This window comes from Pleurodeles waltl, chromosome 6 (assembly GCF_031143425.1).
Source record: "Pleurodeles waltl isolate 20211129_DDA chromosome 6, aPleWal1.hap1.20221129, whole genome shotgun sequence".
Lineage (NCBI taxonomy): Eukaryota > Metazoa > Chordata > Amphibia > Caudata > Salamandridae > Pleurodeles > Pleurodeles waltl.
Genome location: NC_090445.1, coordinates 1,612,930,970 through 1,612,952,819, shown reverse-complemented (window position 1 = coordinate 1,612,952,819; position 21,850 = coordinate 1,612,930,970). Strand labels below are relative to the sequence as shown.

The 21,850-nt window shown below is 45.7% G+C and overlaps 1 protein-coding gene across 1 annotated transcript in view; it reads left to right on the top strand.

Moving 5' to 3' along the window:
- The window catches only part of WHRN (whirlin), a 618,751-nt gene that overhangs the window by 570,236 nt on the left and 26,665 nt on the right, over positions 1–21,850 (top strand). The window contains exons 9-10 of the mRNA XM_069241507.1: positions 10,299–10,370; positions 11,665–12,274. Coding sequence (XP_069097608.1) covers positions 10,299–10,370; positions 11,665–12,274 — 682 coding nt within the window. The remainder of the gene's footprint in view (positions 1–10,298; positions 10,371–11,664; positions 12,275–21,850) is intronic.

The following is a 21,850-nucleotide window of genomic DNA, read 5'->3' as shown; positions in this document are numbered from 1 at the left end:
TGTTCTTCTGTTCTTCCGGTCTTCTGTTCCTCCGGTCTTCTGCTCTTCTGTCTTCTGTCTTCTATCTTCTGCCTTCGGCTCTTCTGTCTCCTCCGTATTCTTCTCCCCGCGCCTGCCCTCCTGCTCCTGCCTCATCCCGCTCCCTCACTCGCCTCCCCCTCTCTATCACCCCTATCTAACCCGTTCGCTATCTACCTCCCTCACTCCTCCTTTCTACCTATCTCTCTATCTCTCTATCCCACTATCTAACTCCCTCACTCTCCACCTCCTCCTATCTACCTATCTCTCTATCTATCTATTTCTCTATCTATCTATTTTCTCTATCTATTTCTCTATCTCTCCCCCCTTCCCGCCACCCCCTCTATTACCTATCTACCTATCCTCTCACTCTACCTCTCACCCTCACCCACCTCTACAACCCCCCTCCCCTATCTTCACAACCCTACTCCTATCTTTCTCCCTAATCTCCTAAACCTCCTAACACTCACCCCCCTCCACCCTTAAACCCCCCTCCCCCAGCTCTTCTCACTCTACCTGTCCCCCCCTCGCGCTTTCCCGCCGCGACCTCCTGTACAACCCCGCCCCCCAGCTCCCATTCGCCCCCAGCTGACCCTTCCCCCCCCCACCTCACATGGCGGCCGCTGCGCGGCAGCGCCGCTGGCACACCAGAGGCAATCCCGTCTGCACCCGTCCACGCCTGGCCCGCGCCCAGCGCCACGACCCCTGGTCCCCAGCTCTCCCAAGCCCCGCTCACCCGCTACGACTCCACCACCCTCCACGCCCTCAACCCAGGACGCTCCAACACCTGCTTCCAAGCTCACCCCAAACGCACCCATGGACCCTTCGCCTGCAACTCCTGCAAACGCATCTTCCACCACGCAACTACCACGACCACAAGCCCACGCGCCATCAACCACCTCAAGTGCATCCTGGTCAACGCTCGTTCCGTCCACAAGCACGCCGTTGAACTCTGGGACCTCCTGGACTCCACAGCCCCGGACGTCGCCTTCATCGCGGAGACCTGGATGAACGCCTCCTCTGCTCCAGACATCACCACCGCCATCCCCGAAGGCTACAAGATCTTCAGCAAAGACCACACCAACCAAGTAGGAGGAGGTATCGCCATCGTCTTCAAAGACTCCCATCAGCGTCACCACCTTCACCGAAGACACCCCTCTTGCCGCTGAACACCTGCATTTTCAGATTCGCACCGACCCGAGGACCACCCTCAGAGGATCCCTCGTCTACCGTCCTCCCGGACCGCGCGCCCCTTTCAGCGACGCCATCACCGACTTCATCTCCCCGCACGCCCTCGCCTCACCAGACTACATCCTCCTAGGTGACCTCAACTTTCATCTGGAACTAAACAACGACCCCAACACCACCACCCTGCTCGACAACCTCGCCAACCTCGGCCTCAAACAACTGGTGAACATCGCCACCCACATCGCCGGACACACGCTTGACCCTATCTTCTCCGCCAGCAAACACGTCGTCTTCAGCCACACCTCCGCTCTACACTGGACCGACCACAGCTGTGTACATTTCACATTCCGACGCGAGACCCGCCACCTCCGCACTCAATCCATCCCGCGTCGACAGTGGAACAAGATCCCCGAAGAGCAACTCTTCTCAACACTCGCCGCCAACCAACCCACCCTCACCACCGACCCCAACGACGCAGCCCTCAACCTCACAAACTGGATCTCCAACTGCGCAGACAACCTTGCTCCCATCAAATGCACGCATCGACAGACCAACACCAAAAGACCTCTCTGGTTCTCTGACACCCTCAAAGAATCAAAGAAAACTTGTCACGCCCTCGAGAAGGCCTGGCACAAGGACCACACCACGGACAACATGACCGCCCTCAAGAACGCTACCCGCAAACACCACCGCCTGATCCGCGCTGCTAAAAAGAACTTTTTCACCGACAGTCTGGACAAAAACAGCCACAACAGCAGAGAACTCTTCAGCATCATCAAGGAGTTCTCCAACGCCAGCGCCGTCACGCCCTCACAGGATCTGTGCGAATCCCTCGCCACTGTCTTCCATCGCAAGATCAGCAACCTCCATGACAGCTTCGGACAACAGACCCAACATAACACCACCGAACCCGCATCCCCGGCCATTACCCTCAACAACTGGACCCACATCAACACTGAAGAAACCAAATCCATCATGAACTCTATTCACTCCGGCGCCCCTTCGGACCCCTGTCCTCACTTCATCTTTAACAAAGCTGACAACATCATCGCCCCGCACCTCCAGACCGTCATCAACTCTTCTTTTTCTTCTGCTACCTTCCCCGAATGCTGGAAAGACGCCGAAGTCAACGCCCTACTAAAGAAACCTTCGGCTGACCCGAGCGACCTGAAAAACTTCCGCCCCTTCTCTCTTCTGCCTTTCCCAGCCAAAGTTATAGAGAAGACCGTCAACAAACAGCTGACCACCTTCCTGGAAAACAACAACCTACTCGACCCTTCACAAACCGGATTCCGAACCAACCACAGCACGGAAACCGCCCTCATCTCAGTCACTGACGACATCAGAACCCTGATGGACAACGGTGAAACAGTTGCCCTCATTCTCCTCGACCTCTCGGCTGCCTTCGACACGGTCTGTCACCGCACCCTAATCACCCGCCTCCGCTCCACCGGGATCCAAGGCCAGGCCCTGGACTGGATCGCCTCCTTCCTCTCAAACCGTTCCCAAAGAGTTTACCTCCCTCCGTTTCGCTCAGAACCCACAGAGATCATCTGCGGCGTCCCACAAGGCTCATCGCTCAGCCCAACACTCTTCAATGTCTACATGAGCCCCCTCGCCAACATCGTTCGCAAGCACGACATCATCATCACCTCCTACGCCGACGACACCCAACTTATACTCTCCCTCACCAAGGACCCCGCCAGCGCCAAGACCAACCTACAAGAGGGTATGAAGGACGTCGCAGATTGGATGAGGCTCAGCCGCCTAAAGCTGAACTCTGAAAAAACGGAAGTCCTCATCCTCGGCAACTCCCCGTCCGCCTGGGACGACTCCTGGTGGCCCACGGCCCTCGGCACCGCACCGACCCCCACAGACCACACCCGTAACCTCGGCTTCATCTTGGACCCTCTTCTCACCATGACCAAGCAAGTCAACGCCGTGTCCTCCGCCTGTTTCCTCACCCTCCGCATGCTCCGCAAGATCTTCCGCTGGATCCCCGCCGACACTAGAAAAACCGTGACCCACGCCCTCGTCACGAGCCGCCTGGACTACGGCAACACCCTCTACGCCGGGACCACAGCCAAACTCCAAAATCGCCTGCAACGCATTCAAAACGCATCGGCACACCTCATCCTCGACGTACCCCGCAACAGCCACATCTCCGCTCACCTGAGACACCTGCATTGGCTCCCAGTCAGCAAAAGGATCACCTTTCGACTTCTCACCCACGCACACAAAGCCCTCCACAACAAGGGACCGGAATACCTCAACCGATGCCTCAGCTTCTATGTCCCCACCCGCCTCCTCCGTTCCTCTGGTCTCGCACTCGCTGCCGTCCCTCGCATCCGCCGCTCCACGGCGGGTGGGAGATCTTTTTCCTTCCTGGCGGCCAAGACCTGGAACTCCCTCCCCACCAGCCTCAGGACCACCCAGGACCACTCCACTTTCCGGAGACTACTGAAGACCTGGCTATTCGAGCAGCAGTAACCACCCCCTTTTTCCCCTAGCGCCTTGAGACCCGCATGGGTGAGTAGCGCGCTTTATAAATGTTAATGATTTGATTTGATTGTACAGGTGTTTTGCAAGGTATACTTGTATTTGTACTTGCTACAGGCAAAGTTTGGGGTAATTTCAAGGAAATCAACATGCAAAAAATCACTAGCCCTTATCAGACCAGCCCATTAGGCACTGCCTGATTGCCTTATAAGCCAGTCCCAAGCTGGCCCTACCTAGCTCACAGACATGCAAGATGTGGTATTACAGCTAGAGCTGCCAATTTTGGAAATGGGGAACCAGGTTTGAGTCTCAGCATTGGCTCAACATCCTGCGATTCTGGATAAATCACTTAATCCCCCTGTGCCTACAATATAAATGTGACCTTGTGTAATGTAACGAATGGGTGCTCATGTAAAGCAATCAAATACCTTCCGGCTGAGTTTGTATGATATAAAACTGCATAAAAAAGGGAGCACATATAATGATTCTTCCTAGCATTTCCCCACCCCCTACCATGCCCTGCAACAGGCCACTCCCAGGGCGACAATTGGCACCTGACTAGAGCAGGTGGTAAATATGAGTGTTAATCCCATGGAAAAGGGAATATCATGCAGTGGTCTGCCCAGTAAAACTGTTCAAACTGTTATTGCCCATTCTGCAAGGACTCTAGAAATTGCACAGTGCTGGTGGGATATTAACGCATGCAACTGGTGTTTATGGGTGGGGTGTTAACACCTCACCAGTACCATGCAGTGGTCAAACACCGCTTTGGGCACTCAAAACGGATATGCGCAGCACATGAGTGGGCTTACCGAAAGCCGCTGGTCGTTTCTATTTTTGGTTCTGTAGAGAAATAAATCTGCCCTCATCTTCACCAGATCCTACGCATACAAATAAGTCTGATGGTGTGTCACAGCTAGATTCACTGACCTGTGGATAGGTGCTGGCTTTGGACCAACATTATTTTATGGCTACGCAAGCGACTTTCGTATGTAGAATTGAACTACCCATTCTGCCAGTGTTGAAAAAGCGCCGCTTGTAACAAATAAACCGATATATCATGCAAACCCACAAACAAAAGAACAAACGCACACGCTTGCAAGATGTACACTTTATCAGGCTTTCACACATTACTTTGGGGTGTGAAGGACTGGGGCATTCTGCTGATGGCATATATATATCACCCTTTGTGTAGGTTGCCCTGGATGATCATCTCTTCACAAACCAGGCACACCATCCCTGTAGCACTATAAATTTGTCCAGAAGTGGTTGTATGGACAAAGCAATGTGAGCCCATCTGGGCTGTGGTGGAGACAGGAGGAGAAGGCAGGACGTGGCGAGGCTTGCATGCCAATGTATTAATGCCACCAGTAGTCATATCATGCTGTCTTACATCCTCAGAAGAAAGGCTAGTGCTGACTTCCAGTTTCTCTACTGCCGCTGAGGAAGCTGTCTGGATGGATTGTGCGCTTTACACGAATTAACATTTCAAAGACACATATGGTTTATCACTTCTTTCATACTGTGTGTGCCTTGGACAGAATTGCCACTCTTTGCTACCTTACTGCACTAACTAAAAGAAACAGCCTCAGCCTATCTCTACACTGCCATACAGGCAAGAAGCTAACAACAAACCTTGGCAAAGCCAAGGGTTTTTGCCTACGCAAGATCAAATGGCTTGGTCAGTTTCTTTTTTTTTTTTACATGTTGCACAGCAGCTCCAGCTACTGTGCAACATGGCTTTATAGTTTAAGAAAGGGCTATGATGAGGCCAGCAGTGACAGCGTTTTAGGATTTTTTTTTCCTTTAATCCATGTTGGATGGCAGCCTTCGCTGCATAGAAGAAGCTATGCCTGAGCCATTCTCCAAGGCAGCGACACACACATACCCCCAGAAGAAAGCCTGAGGTGAGGAAGGCATGGGGACAAATAAAAAGCAATGAAACAAGTGAAATGTTGGAGCCAACCAATGGTAAGTAATGAGCAGGCTTAAAGCCCATATTATTATATTTTTTTCAAGAGATTTCTCAAGCACAGTGCAGGTGCTGTGTAGGCAAAACCTAAAAAAGAGAACACTCATGATAAGGATGGAACTGGCTTAAGTAGTGGAGCTCCAGGTTCATAAATATGGAAAAGCCTATGAATAAGCAAACATGCACATGCTGAGGTACTAAAACGCAGCTATACTTATTAAATGAGCAGGATACACAAATGATAGAGATGGAGCAAGGCATACACATATGCACAAACATATGCATTACGCAGTGGCAGTCACCACTGTGTTATTAATGCTAGGATCTGGTTACCATATGAGGTGGATTTTTTGGTCTGCTGCTAACTTTGGCACTGTTTGATGAACCTTCATGAAACTTTAACAACAACAAAAAAAGGTCACGCATCTCCGCTCCTTCCTAGAAAGTTTTGGAGTGATCCTTCCTAAGAAAAAAAAGGGGGGGATCTCAAAACACAAATCCCCCCTGCAAATTCCATGAGGAATATCAGACCATGCTACAGCCTAAATGACTGAATAGAATCACATCAAATGTGATAGAAAGCTAGATCTGTACCCAAAAGCCTGCTTTTTGGGATTTGGTGGAAATCCATTCAGTAGGTTTTCAGAAGTTATGGTTCAGATTTATGTATAGCTGGCTCATTGGGCTGAAAATAAAAAATGCAAGCCTTCTCACTGGTAGAGTAAACTGGCTGACTAGGTTAAGTATTGTGGCCATGGACCACCCTAAACACAGGGAGGGCAGAGAGGAAATCTGTGTTTTTCTTCCGCCAGCAGGAGCAAAGTGAAAGCACTGCTCTGTCCGGCTGGAGCTCAAAGAGAATGTGACCGGCTTCCCACAGCCAGGTCAAGGGCTGCCTGTGGTGAGCCAAAGAGGCTGTGTGGACCTTGGGCTTCGCAAGCAGCCCCCAATTAAAAATGTAGATGGGAGTGGACATCAATGAAAAAAGTAAAGTTAAATCCTTGGTTCAACTCTACTGCATGTCTCCCTTACATCCAAACCTGACTGTTGGCACTGCTTGCCCACCTCTAACTTTACATAAATGTGCTCCCTTAATCTCACATGCGCCATTCAACAGAAGCAGCATGCCCGCATTGCAAATAGAAAAGGGCGCACACATTCGTAGTAGAAATTGGAAGAAAAGACAAACACAACTCCTCAGCCCCCTGAAGGGGGTAGAGGAGACACCTCATCCAGACGAGCACAGAATACATTCTCCTATCCATTAAGCGTGCAGACCACTAAAACATTACGAAGGAAAGATACAGAACACATACAACCCCTGGGCGTAGCTGAAGATAAACAACACGCCTCAAAGATAGGGGAAACACAACCACTACTGAAAGAGGAAATGAAACACATGCACCACCAAAACCTATACAGAACACGCACTACACATGTGAAACCATACCACACACGAAAGAATAAGAAACAAACACACCATTCACAGAGGGAAGGAAATACAAAGGAACCCAAAGAAGAACAAACACCTCCTGTGGTGGTGACTGAATAAGCACACATCCAGCACATGAACACATTTTCGTAGAGTAAATGGAACACTCGCCACCCATAAGGTACGCACACACCTGCTCCATGTGTAGAAGTGGGGTCTGAAAATCCTCGTCTCATGATCTGGACGCATCTTACAATTTTTTTAAGCTCTGCTTTTTTGCTGAAGGTGACATCTATGATTGATTTATGTGCGAATTTCTGACAGGGGATTTCGAGCACGATATTTCATTTGCAGTGTAAATATCAATTTTGCAGCTTCGACAACAGCTTGCGTGGAGTAATCTCCAGCTTTCTACGAAGAAATGTCATCTCCGACATTGAAGATCTGTCCAGGATTTGGGGAGGGGATGGCCTTTCAGATTTTTGTGAGCAATCCGAGCACATAGGCAATACTGTTTTCAAAAAGTATTAAAATCTCTTCAAAAGGCTCTAAGCCATTTTAAGGAATATAGATAAAGCAGTAATCATTGTTCATCTGGCATCAGGTGGTATCAGTATCTCTGCCCCCTACAAACACTTCCCTCCAATATAGTTTCCAATGTGTTTCATCCCTTCTCTCAGTTTCACTCCCCATTCCTCTTCCTCGGTATCATCAGCCTTCTGCACTGCTCCCCATGTCCCCCTACTGCCCTCTCGTATGTCTGCATGACAGGGCCAAGTATGTAACTCTTAAACGGAATGGGGCATATTGGCACATATGGTACTCCTCTGCATATTTAGATAGCACTTTCCTTTCTGATGCATCCAGTGTGTATGGTAGAAGTATATCAAGTTTTAGATATACTGTTATAACAATATCATAGCAAGAATATCGGACACCGAAATATGGATAAGGTGAGTCTATTCTGATAAGTGCAGTTTTACTATATGTAACTCCATAAGTATGCACTGCAACAATACATAAACTTTCTGTGCGTCATGAATGTGGAAGCCAGAATATCGAGGGAGGCAAATATTCTTGACAAAATATTGAATCGAAAATATTGAAGGCTAAGGTGATATATCTTTTCTATACCTAACGCCAAATTGTATCTTGAAAATATATATATATCTTGAAGGTATGTAGACTTGGAGTTAGCAATAGTAAATCTATACTTCCACTTTATACGCTTGCATTTTGATATCTTGGTCTTTGATAGGTTTTGCACCAAATGTTTGTACCATGATATTTATAGCCTCGATATTCAGTAGTACAATCACTTTCAAGTTAGGCAGATGTTCAGCTAGGAATACCAAAGCTGTGCGTCACAACGTATACTTACAAGATGTTTTGGTTACTGACATTTTTGCTATGATATTCTTGTAGCACACTTACGTGATATGCTATAACAGCCAGGAGTAGATAACTCTGCCTGTCTCAAGGGCTTTAACCTATAAGTCAGTTGATAGGTGACTATATGTAATAAGTGTTTTGAGAGTCTTTTTGGTATTTACATTGCACTTAGCATTTTGGCATGAATTACTGTACATAATAATGCAAAGTAAATGCTAATAACAGTAGGAGGTACATCCATCCTTTGGTGAGGGGGAACAAGGAAAGGGGGAGGATGTGTTATTGGTATATTAAAACATACTCTTACAAGCATGAATAACAATGATCGCCGTAGCTGATACTGGAGTTCTACTCTAAAGTGATCTGGTTGGCACGAAGGGTGCATCCAAGGCAACAAAGTGTGGTTTGAAAGTTATTTTTGAGGCTCAGATGAAGTGAAGTAGTTTCATACCTAGAGAAGTGTCAAAGAGTTTAGGAACTTGTAGACATGCAAAGACAATATTGCTTCATGGAATACAGTTGTAATCTGGACCCTTGCATTAAGGCAATCGTCAAGAGAGATGCCAAGGTTGACAACTTTTCAGAACGGACCAAAGGAGCTCCATTTACCAACGAAAGTTGCCCGGTAGTTCAGGCCCACAACATCATTACTTGTTTGTTAGTTACAAATTCAGTTTTATGTCTTGTGATGCCTTTTTATCAGTGAGTGAGCCAGAGACAGCACCTTAGGTCTTCATGGACAATGAATATCGCACTACACGCCCACCATAGCAAAGAAGTGAAGGAAAGACCTGCACCTGTCTCATCAGCTACAACATGTGTCTAGATTATATCCTCAAAGTTTAACCGCAATGGTGAACAATAAGGGAGAGAAACTCTTTTTGTGAAGAGTTTCATGCAAGTGTTTTGGGTGTCAAGTCCGAATCTGGATGTTAAATCGACCTATTGCTGCAGCAAATCTGCTGGGAATATTCGAAAAAGACAGACACCTGAATGCTGTCTTTTTGCTATCCGAAGGGTGTTGATGGCCTTCGTGTTGGCACGCTGATGTGGATTCAGTGTCTTTTGTCACAAAGTCTTCTGTGCAGGACCACCACTTCTCCAGGGAAAAAAATGTTGGTGTTAGGAGGGTGGGGTGTTAAAGTGGGGCTCTAAAGCCTTGCTATATCTCTTGATTCATATTTCTGACTTTTCTACCTTCCGAGTTTCCTTTGCTTCTGTCTTTTCCCGTGTTTGCACCTGGTTTGTGCCTCCATCCTCAACACACACAGATAAACTATGTCTGATAAATTCCATCATGTCTCTTTTTATCATTAAAGTCCACACCACTGTTCAGCTGCCTGCCACCTCCAGGTCTTATGTTACCTCTCCTGCTGTCAAAAGACTGATGCCTCTTTGCTGACCAGCAGCCTAATGCGTGTTATGCTTGGTTTTCTTTTTAAACCACAGTGCCACAGTCGATCAGTAGGCTATTGTATGAGCCACCTGGGAAACTGATAGAGCTTGATGCCTCAGGCCTCTTGTTCTAAAATGCATTGTTATGCCTGTTTCTCTTTAATCCGCTCTGTCATGTCCTGTGTGTCAGAAAAATCCCAATAAATGTTTGATCCGCAGAGAATAGTGCATTGCGTCCTGTCCTTTCTTGGCCACAGGGAGATGTCGCAGTTCTGCATAGACCTCAGCAGACCATCTGTAGCCTAATGTTAGACCTTAGGGATATCTTTGAAATACATCACCACACCTGGTCTGTCTCTCACTTGCTCTGTTGTGCCACATACATATTTTTTCCACTTGCAGAATAATGTCGATCCAGAAGAGAATGGCGAACCGATACAGTCCAGCGTTAACCCCTTGCCTGATATATCGCTGGTAAGTTTGTCTCTGTGCATTACATCCAAATACCTCTTCACAATGCTGACTAAAATGGATTCACAATGGCCACTGGTGTGAAGGTCTGGATTAGAGGGTCTGTAAAAGCATGAAGATGCTCAAAGAGATGAGGACTCTGGGATGTGCGAATTAGACATTGGTAATATACTGGTTCTGATACTGGAATGTAAAGTTAGGATTCAGTACTCTGGACGGTTCCGATTCTGGCTGTAGGAAAAGGATTCTGAGCTGTGGGGGTTCGAATCCCACCAGTAGGTTTAGGACTCTGATCTCTGCAGATTCTGAGCTGTAGGGCTCTGATTGTGGAGATTAGACTTTGATGATTTTTATTCTAGGTTTTGGAATATGTTTTTCTAGTTTGTGTGAGTTATGTATACCGATTCTAGGGGTTAGGATTATCTGTTTGAGGAGCTAAGATCACGTATTATTGGGTGTAGCTCATGTGCTGTGTGGCTGGATTCTTTCTGTGCACATTAGGTTTCTGAGTTGTGAGGTTATGATCCTGGGTTGTTGGGTTAGGATGCTGGGAGTGGGATGCATGGATATTTTTTCTGTTGGGTAATGTTTCTGGGGTTGTAGGATTATGTTTCGGGCTGTTGGGTTATATATTTGGGCTGTTAAAGTATTTTTGTGGGCTATAGGTTAGGTTTCTGGGCCGTGTGTTAGGCTTATAGGGTGTTTGCTAGGGGACACTGGACTATGTGTTCTTTGTTGGTGTTATATGTGTTGGCTGTAATTTGTTTCTTACTTCTGGGTTGTGTGTCTGGATCGTGAGTTTATATTATGTGCTGTGGATGGTATGACTCCAGGCTGGAGAAATTAGTCTTGCAGTGTGTTCTTCCAGCACTTTGGGTTATATGTAGTGGCTGTGGGTACTATGCAGGCTAGTATTTTGGGATGCGTGGTATGCTTCTCGACTGTTGCCTAGATTGAGGGTCTTTGTTAGGATTTTAGAATGTGAAAGTTCGAATTGAGGGCTCAAAGGTTTACGTCATGTAGTTAGGGTTCTTGATTGTGAATATTAGCATTGGAGATAGCTAAGCGTTAGTAATCTACTCTGTGGCATAGGGTCTGAATTCTCAGATGATGAATAACCTTTGGTTATTTATGCGATAGGTCACAATGTTGGGTTAGGCTCATTATGTTATTGGTTTGCGATAATGGATTTGTTTTTTCAGTTTCACCTATCGGATGGAAACTACAGTATTGGTAATGGTTTGGATTTTGGTTGAAGAGACTAACCATTCTCTGTGTGCTCTTGTATCCCTGGCAGGATGATGTCTCAAACTTTCATGAAAACCCTCCTAGTTTCCGGCCACCACCTCCTCCACCCGTAGACCCTGATCCATCCTCCAGCACCCGTCAGAGGGAGACAGCCACGGATAAGGCCAAGCGCCCCTCTTCCGAGTCCTCCCAATCTGGCCTCTTCTTCACAGCCCCTCGCAACCCCACTCCACCCTCCAGCCCCATGGAGCGGGAAACAGGAAGCAAGGGGTTCTCCTCAATGGGGGCATCCACCGAAGAGTCACCCACTGCCATCTATGCCACCATCTCCCCAACCAACCACAGCTCTAGAAGGCAGATGGCTGCCAAACTTGCTTTAATCACCCACGTGCCCATTGGGCCATTCCCCAGGGTTCAGTCTCCCACCCGGCAGAAGGCCGAATCCCCTGAAGCCCCCTCGGTGCCGAATGGCCTCCCTAGCTCCCCACCACCGGCCTCACCGCGTCTGCCACCTCACCCATCCCACCCTGCGCCCCCGCCACCGCCCGACAAGGGCAGCCCGCAGTCCGTCAACAACCAACACTACGTCATGGTGGAGGTGCACCGGCCGGACAGCGAGCCCGACGTGAACGAAGTGAGGTCACTTCCGCAGTCTAGAGGTGAGTGCAAGCCAGGTGCCTGCCGCGCTTCTTGCCTCTCTATTTTATGACGAGCCAGCGGCTTCTGCTCCATTCACCATGGTGTACGATATTGCTCGAGTGCCTCCCTGTCTGCAACATATCTTTCTACGTCATTCTCTGCTCTGGTCTTTTGTGTGCTTCAGCGTGTGCCCCGAGTCTGTCAGCAGCAGCTTGTACTTTCTTTACCACCCGCAGGGTACCTACACAGCTACTTTATGTGCCAGTCTGTGCATCAGGTCTTTCTGTGTTCATTCATCTCTGCCTTCCCTTGTCTTGTTTTCTTTGCCAATTTAGACGAGTTCTTTCTGTGCTAATGCGTTTTTTTCTTTTTCTGTTTTTTCTTTTCTAAATCGTTTTTTTTCGTTATTGAGCTTGATTCGCTAGACCCAATTAGTAGTGACCTTCTGTCACCGTGTGGCGAGAATAGAAACTGCACCTATGCAATTATTCCAAGTACGCAGTTCTGTCTAAATGACACCCCAGTCAGGTATTCTTACTGTCTATCTTTCGGTCGCACCTTCAGAGAGCTTTTAGAATGTTTGTTGCGTAAGACCTATTGTGGACAGAACCATTACAACAGGTTTTGGGTCAGGCCACTGTTTGTTATTGGTTGTCTTTCTTGTCAGTCTCATTTGCTTGCATCTCATTCACTGGCGTTTTTAATTTCTGCTCTTGTGTTTGTTCCTTTTCTGGAACGTAACTTTTTTACTATGCTTTTCGTTAGATGGCTTGTATTCTTCCACCGCCTACATTCAGAAAAACACATTTTTCTTTTTGTTTCATCACACCTTTGGGATTTCATGTGGTTTCCTCCCTCAAATACCCATTGACAGTTTCCATGTTCCATGCTGCACTCCACTACCCCTCATCCAGCTCATCTGTGGCTTCTCCCATCCCTCCAGGCGCGGCCCGTCCTTTAGGGCGGAGGGGCCACGGCCCCCCTTTTGCCCCTCATGAAGAGTGGCTGTCAGGCTGAACAAAGGTCAGCCTGACAGACACTTTTCATGTTCAGGTCAGGTAGCCAGGAGCAGACATGTGTGATTTGCGCAGACTCCTGGCTGCCTGAGCTGAACTTTGCTGGGCTGAAGAGGTCACAGCTCCTGTGGGCGTGACTTCCTCGGTTCAGCAAAGGTGCCTCGAGGCCCTTCCCCCGGGTGACGAGGGTAGCGTCACCCATTGACTTCGACCTGGGCGCTTCAGGTTTAAGCCCTGAAGCACCCTGGGCGAGTGTCAATCAGTGACACCTCGTCACAGAGTGGAATTGGGTCAGCTGTCTCACTGACCCCATCCCACTCTGTGACAAAGTTGGGACTGCTGCCTTCCCTCACTGGCTGACCTAAGGTCAGCCAGTGAGGGAAGGCAGCAGTCCCAACCCTCCTGGGACCTCCAATGCTGAAGGTAAGTGTGTGTGTGTGTGTTTGTGATCTTTTTAAATGAATATTTGGGGTGTTTGTGCATGTTTGAATGTTGATGAGTGTTGTTAATGGATGTGTGTGCATGTGTGTGGGAAAGAATGAGTGTGAGAGTTCCTCCCGCCCCCCCCTCCTAAAACTTCTGGCCGACACTGCATCCCTCCATGTACAGCATTTTCTTAAAGTCCAGCTTTTAAAAACTAACAATACACAATCCTAGAATTATTATTGTGTCCATTCATAAGCCAGTCATTTAAAAGGATGGTCATAATTCAATGAAGCATGGTCTAAACTGGTATGAAGACCTTCATGGTGATTTCCCCTTTACAGCTGTTGGCAAATAGTCTTGGTGAAATCACCTTTTCACTTAGAGTCGTGAGTCTCTTCCTTTCTCTGCTTCTGATAGGCTGCTAGCAACATGACTACGAAAGCCTAGTCAGTTTTCCAGCTGAACTCCTACTTCACATGCCTTCACTTTTCCCCACGGCTTCCAAAGACCGAGATCTTACATGGGGCAGTATCCCTTCCACTACACCATCACAAGACAGAATCTGTGCGGCTGCTTTAATCAGAGGCAGATATAGGGCTAGGTGGAAGCTATTTTGAGCCCTTAGAGGGCCAGCAGTGGCCGCTTAAAATTCATCTCCTATATAGTGGTAGCAGGTGTACAGTCACCCAACACTTTGCAGCCAGATCACAAACAACAAAGAAAGGAAATGAGGCAGCTTTGAAGAAGGCCGATTGCGCAGCTTTCTAGAAAGGACATGCCTTGAGATGTGTTTGGTGTACTGTAAAGCAAGTGTTGGCACGTGAAGTTCTGTCTTGCATGAGATGTAGACGGTAATGGTCCTTCCTCCAAGAAAGCAAAGAATATGACATTAGTTGAAGGGGACAGTCTATGGCTTTGTGATTTAATTCAGCAGGATTTAGTTGCTTGATGCACATCCATGGTATACACCATTTAATGATTTTGTGACTGAGGTCTGCTGTCATGCAGTAATCTACTTAAGACACAGTGCTGTATTGCCACTTTTATAGTAAGTATGTTTTCTTCTGGCTATTTTAGAATTTGGAATAAGATAAACAAAGCTCTTGGATGAAACGTCCAAGCCACCTATTGAGAATCATTGCTGCATTTATTCATGGGCACCCTCTTTTTCAGACAGCATCTCTATTTGGGGGAGGATGATATCACCTGATATAACTCCTCAGAGTCACCAAAGAGAGAAGCACTGCGTAAGGTTCTGGACTCTCCTCTCTGCATTCTGCATCAAGCTCACAATTTGACCCCTCTGACCTATATAGGAAATACTCATGTGCTTCTTAGAGAAGAAGTCACATTGACTGGCTCTACAAGCCAACTGCTGCTCTAATTTCTAACCATTTTCTGTTCATTTAAATTCAGTGCTTTCTTCTCATATGTTGCAGGTAATTAAAATTCACAATTTCTCTTTGATTTTAAGGGCTTGGACACCTCTTCATTGGCGGCATGTATATCTGGCAATTGCACTGTAATACCCCATTCCCGTCTCCCACTTCCATCCCCACCAATTCCAGGCTAGCATCAGACCTGCAAAGGATCCTACAGAAATAAATTCAGTTCATCTTTATTCAGTTAAAAAAGCATAAACACAATTAAAATAGTAGTAAATAAAATATTAATTTCATCACAATATTACATGTCAAGGTTTTTCCAGATTGTAATAGTAGCAGGCAAGTATCTACTAACAGCAATGCACAGTGAAGGAGATGTAAGCATCTGTAAATAAAGAGGTGCTGGCCTACATTGTGCATAATTAGAACTTTTAAGAATTGGTACAAGGAATTTCTGGCGAGGGAGTTTGCCAAATTTGCAGAAAAACAAAGTGTAAAGTGCATTGCAAGGATTCATCGTCACAGGGGCAAAAGCAAATACTGCCTTGTGTCCAACTGCTTATAGGAAATGATAAATAACTTTGAATAAGCGCTGTCCTAAAACAAGTTAGCAAGTGGTGGCCCACGATTCATGTGTATTAAAAAAAATAAGGCTCGATCATAAAAGTAGATCTAACCATAATGTAAGACTTACAGATGGTTTAGACAACTCAAATTATTTTCTATCATAAGTTCTCTGCTGATAGCAACCCATTTTAGCCCACAACTTATTTATGGTCTCTGGAAAGTCACACATCTTTTGTCTTTCCATTTGAGAGCATAGGGCCAGATGTATCAAAGGGTTTTTACCATTCTGTGTCTATGGGAAAATGCGTTGATACATATGGCCCATAGTGACTTAACTTGGGTTAACCATCTTGGCTTGCTATGGTACTCCATTAGTAACAGATCTTTGATTATCAGTCAATTCAGGGTAGTACGGGGATTGAACTAAATGGAGGTCCATAGCAAGAGAGATGAGAGTTGGATTCTGTCTGAAAGATAAGACATCTCAAGCTCTTCATGACAGGAAAACTGTGGACAACTGTGTGGGACAGACAAAAGTCGTTGACAAAATGTGTTTTTTTTCCATTTGTAGATGGCTAGGATTCATATATTGCCAAACACCCATGCACTGTAAGAGGCAACAGAAATACATTTAGATTGATAAAAGGTCAACATATGTGGAGGTACTGCTTACAAAATTTGTGTACAAAATTAAATACACATAAAAAAGAGTGCACAAAGAACCTTCATTTTAATTTTGTACGTTTTCCCTAGAGGATGTGTTATCAAAAACACACCTAAATAGGTGAAGAGATTAACCTTTTATGGAAATTTTCGAGATGTGATAGATTTTGAACCAGTAACCAAAACAAATGTCCTATTATAATTAGTGGTAAGGTCCCTATCATCCATGTAAGATACAAAGCCATCAAGCAACTCTTTAAAAGCATTAGCCGTCCTGCCGAGTAAAATTGTATCATCATCTGTGTGTTGTAAAATTGGCATTAAACAATTACCCATGTGTGTAATGTCCTTGTACCCTGTTCTTAAAAAAATAAATCATTGCTATATACAATTAAAAAATGTTTGCTATTGCACATCCTTTTAAGCTCTTCTGTCAATTTTAAAGTCTCAGTGCAGTTGCCCTTAGCATTGTAGAGGATCTTGGCATTAAGGACACTGTGCAATTGTTATAGAAAGTTTAAAATATTTGGTCAGCACCCATAGTGGCAACAATGGACCACAATGTCCGCCTATAAACAGGGTCACAGGCCAAAATGAGATCCATAAAGGTTCAAATGAAATTAACCTTTATTTACAGCATCATACACATCAATTAAACGATAGAAATGTAACCATTGCTCTAAAGTGCTTTACAATGCCCAATTACAGGCTGCATCACTTGTATAAAGGTGTGCACTGAAATACCAACCTTCTGAACAAGTCACCAGCCTCACTAGACTAACTGCTGTGTGTTCTTTTAGTGGTCTGGATATTTGTTTAGGAAGTAGCGTAGATGAATGCAAGAAAAAGTAACCCCCCTTTAGATAAAGTTGGTCCATTTATTCTGTAATGCTTTTATATGTCCCCAAGACCCATCCTCTTTCCCTTTCTCACATAAAGTTATGTAAGTTAATACTTCACTGCTGCCCCTTGGAAATGTCCTCTTGAGCTTTGGTACTTCGGCCATGGTCCTGGTCATGGCCAGTGGGATTATGCAGTAAGGAAGGACCAGATTATGTGGCAGGGTTGAGTAAATTATGTGGCAAGAAAATGCATATTACGTGGCATAATTCATCATATTTTATCATAGTGTTACTTGATTCTTTTAGCATTTTTACACATTAACACTGAGCAAAGGTTTCACTCCATAAGTACAAGTTCAATACCCAAATACAACAATGTGTTACATAAAGGTGACCAGTCAATCTTTGGAAAGGGTCTTCTACTGCGCTGCAACAAGTGTCACTGAATTGTTTTTTTTAATTTTAGATCCATTTGAGCTAGAAACACTTTTGTTGTTATTAAAGTCTGCAGAATTTGCAGCAGATGATGGGTTTTGTGGTAACTGGGGCAAACGCCATAGCAGTATAATTCCAGTGGCCATGCCCATGTGTTCAGGACAAAAATTCGGGGCAAAGGGTCAAAGTTCAGTACAAAAATTCAAGAAGGAACATCAGTTTTACAGGCATCCAAGGGGAAGCCTTATCCCACTACGTTATCAGTGAACTTATCTCCTATTTTCTACATAGCACTATTTATTCACTACGGTCTTTTTGTGATTGCCTTGTGGTATGTGACATTCAGGTGTCACATTACGGCTTTGTTCAGCAGTAAATGAATGCCCTTCAGCTCGGTGTCAAGGCCATCACCCCCTTGCCCTGCATGCCCAGCTCACCCACCAGAAGCCTGCTCAGTAGTTTCACGCAGGTTTTTTTTTGTTGTTTTTGCGGTTTTATATAGCGCCAATTCGACCCGAAGGTATTTACATGAGCAGTTAGTTATTACATTCCGGTTGTTAATGCGGCTACTTCTGGCTGACGTCATTTAAGTCTTTGTCCATAGCGGGCTGACGCTGGCTCTCCAGGGGCATCTGGTATGAGCCACACCAGCAGAGAAGCCAGTTATATTTACCCGTGAAGAAAGGTGTCCTTCACGGTCGCTTGCCAGAAGAAAAAAATGTCAGGGCCATGCGCAGCGTTTTAAAGTTACAACCACTCCGTGCTAATGGGGTTTTTTTTCATTCAAAACTGTCTTTTAAAATCATCTTGTAATGCCACATAGTGTAGAAATACGGAATGTTCATGCGTTTTAAGTAATACATCTGAGCTGGAACTGGACGTTGTGTTAAAAAATGCAGTTTTGAAAGATACAATTTCACCTTAGGAAAACCTAAACAATGGCGTCCTCTACAGGCAAGGCGGTATTCGAGTATATTGTTCCTACAGGCGAGGTATATTTATTATTCCATCTCGCAAAGCATGTGTTGCTCCCTTTTCTATTTCTATTATACTGATAGACTCGCAACTGAAGCGCAGGGTCGAATTAATGCCCAGCTAAAGGAAGACTTTTAAAGCCAGCAAGATGCCTGAGCAGATTAGACATTTAATGCGAACATCCGACGGTCATGTGCGGGTCAAGAGTTCAAATCCATTCAATGTGAATGCATGGAATACCATTAAGATGCGTAACACCTTTATTTACAAGCGTAAGAATGGCAACATTACATTATAAAGTGCTATTAAACAATGTCATTACTTTAACTAGTACCACTTAGGATGAAGTGAATTGAATCTTCCGCAGTCCTGCCATGTGCCATGCATGTCGTTTTAGCATAACTCAATTTAAGTTAAATTCACGCATGATTGGTAATTTGCCACACAAGCAAGCTGAAGAGAAACCTAAACGGGATTTCTCTAATTCCCTGCCTTGTTGACAATGGAGCTACACTTTTCAATTAGCTGCCAGACAGTGACACCTAGTGGCAGCCAGCTCCGTTGGTCAAAACAGCCGTAAGAGTGATCCTAACACATAGGCAAGCCTACATAAGCACCTGAGAAGAGGGGCTTTTGCCTGACCTGGCTTGAGTTTCCTAGAGCTATGTTGCAGCTGCTGGTCAGAGTATTGAGGCCAAGCAGAGGGGTCAGGCTAACACTTGCTGATTGTAGTGCTGTAGTGCCTGGGTGGCAAAATAAATCCAATACCTACTCACTGCTCTGCTCGCTACAGACAAGGAAATGCCACTAGCATCTTCTCCATTCCCTACTTAATTTACTTAGTGCGCATCATGATCGTGGGCCTAAGTAAACTGGGCACTAGATTAGTGCCCTTACATTTCTGGTGCTTTGTAGCAGTTTTAAGATCTTATAGTTTCTCTGTTGCTCAAATGGGTATACTTTTGGATATATATTGGTTTCCCTAATCTTCATTGCTTGATTTTGCTCACAAGGAAGTGTCACATAGTTTTTGAATTTCACTCATAATTACTCTGAAATTGTGCAAATGTCACACATAAGTAATCTGAAACTTGGCAGTTATGCTTCCTCCAACACTTTTTAGCAAGCATACTAGCCAATAAGTATTTGTGAGCATTGGGGCTGTAACACCTATTAAAATCTAGACATTTCAAGACCACATAAGGGGTCATATGGGGTTTTCATCGAAGGAATTGGTATAAAAGTTCAACTGCTATTTTTTTTGCAAATTAAGAAAGTTCACATTTTGAGGCGTGACACTGGTCATATGGTCAGTATGTAACCCATATTGAGAAATTCTAATGAGTTATAATAGTATGTGGTTGTTTTTCTGGTGTTAACATCACACAGATTTTGCCAGTCGCTGAGGGCATCTGCTTCTATTTACCGCCTGCTCTGGTAGGGGAGGGAGGATGATGAGTGGTGGTTGTGGTATAAGGGTGGAGGGGATTTCTAATAGAGGAAGTATTGCATGCTTTCCCTGTTAGAAAAAATGCGGCATGAGGCCTGATTGCTGCTGCAGCCAAAGTCTTGCCATTTTTAGTCTGAAAACAATTGAACAATAGGGTTGGGTTCTTCTACACCTGGTAGAAATGGGTGCAGAAAAACCTAACTACTATTAATTTGGCAGAACAAAAATAACCTCTTAAGTGTGGGTGTCAGCTGAAGGCCATTGTAGGCCCACCAGGTCTACTTCCACCAGAGGGATTTCCTTTTTGATCTCGCCAAACAGCATGCCTACCCTGTTGCTGTGAGAGATATTGTATACAGCAAAGCGGTTGGGGCCCACCCATTACCTACAATTTGCTGGCTTTATTGTCATTCTTTTTAACTGCCTTCTAATTGGCCACCATATGCCTTGCGTCACTTCCTTTTATTTCTCTGGAGCATGGACTAAGTATTAATTGATTTAATTTGATTAGTGTCCTTAATTAGTTGTGCTGTGATTCAGGCTACTTTTATTTCATTTTTCTGTCCAACATTTCCACCTCCATGCTGCACATTTGGGTTTACTTTTAACTTCCATCCTACAGGTTGGTTTGTTGTTGGCCTAATTTGTTTTGGAATCTGGCACTTCCTTTTACAGCACCAAGCAAATGGCAAGGACTATTAAAGCAGTTGGTGACCTCACTCCACCCCAATTCACCCACCCTACATCACCACAATCTACCCCATTCCAATCTATCTCACTCAAATCTACCCTATACAATCAACCCCAATTCAATATAATCTGCTCCAATCTACCCCATCCCACTCCAATCTACCACACTCCACTCTACCCCATTCCACTCCACTCTAGTCTACCCCAATCCACTTCACCTCAGCCCACCCCAATCTACCCCACTCTAATCTACCCCACTCCAATCGACTCCACTATACATCAATCCACTACAATCTGCCCCAATGTACTCAACTACAAACTACCCCACTCCACTCCAATCTACCCCACTCTATTCCACCTTAATGTACCCCTCTCCATCCCAATCTACTCTATTCCTTGCCACTTCACTCTACCCCACTCACCCTTATTCACGCCACTCCAATCTACCCCGCTTCACCCCACTCCAATCTACCCCGCTTCACCCCACTCCAATCTACTGCACTCTTCCTCAATCCATCCCACTCCAATCTTCCCCACCTAACTAAAATCTACCACAATGTACCCCAGTCCATTATACCCCACTTAACCACAATCTACCCTAATCTACTCCACATCGCTCCAATGTACCCTACTCCACTTCAATCTACCCCACTCCAATCTACCCCTCTCCTCTCTACCCAGTCCACACAATCTACTTCACTGCACTCCAATATACTCCATTCACTCCAGTCTATCCCAGTCCAATATACTCTACTCCTTTCTATCCTACCCCATTCCAATCTACCCCACTGAACTCCAATCTACCCGACTCCAGTCTACCCACTCCAACCTACCCAACCCCACTCCCCTAAAATCTACCCCATTCTACGCTACTCCAATCTAACCCACTCCAATCACTCCACTGTTCCCCAAACTACCCCACTACAATCTACCCATTCTGCCCCACTTCACTCTACCCCAACCTACCCCACTCCACTGCACATTAATCCATCCCACTCCACTCTCATGAGTCTGCCCCACTCCTATTTACCTCACTCCACTGCACCTTAATCTGTCCCACACAACTCTACAACAGTCTACCCCACTCCAATCTATCCCACTCCTCCCTAATCCACCCTCCTCCATAACTCTAACTATTATCCATGCT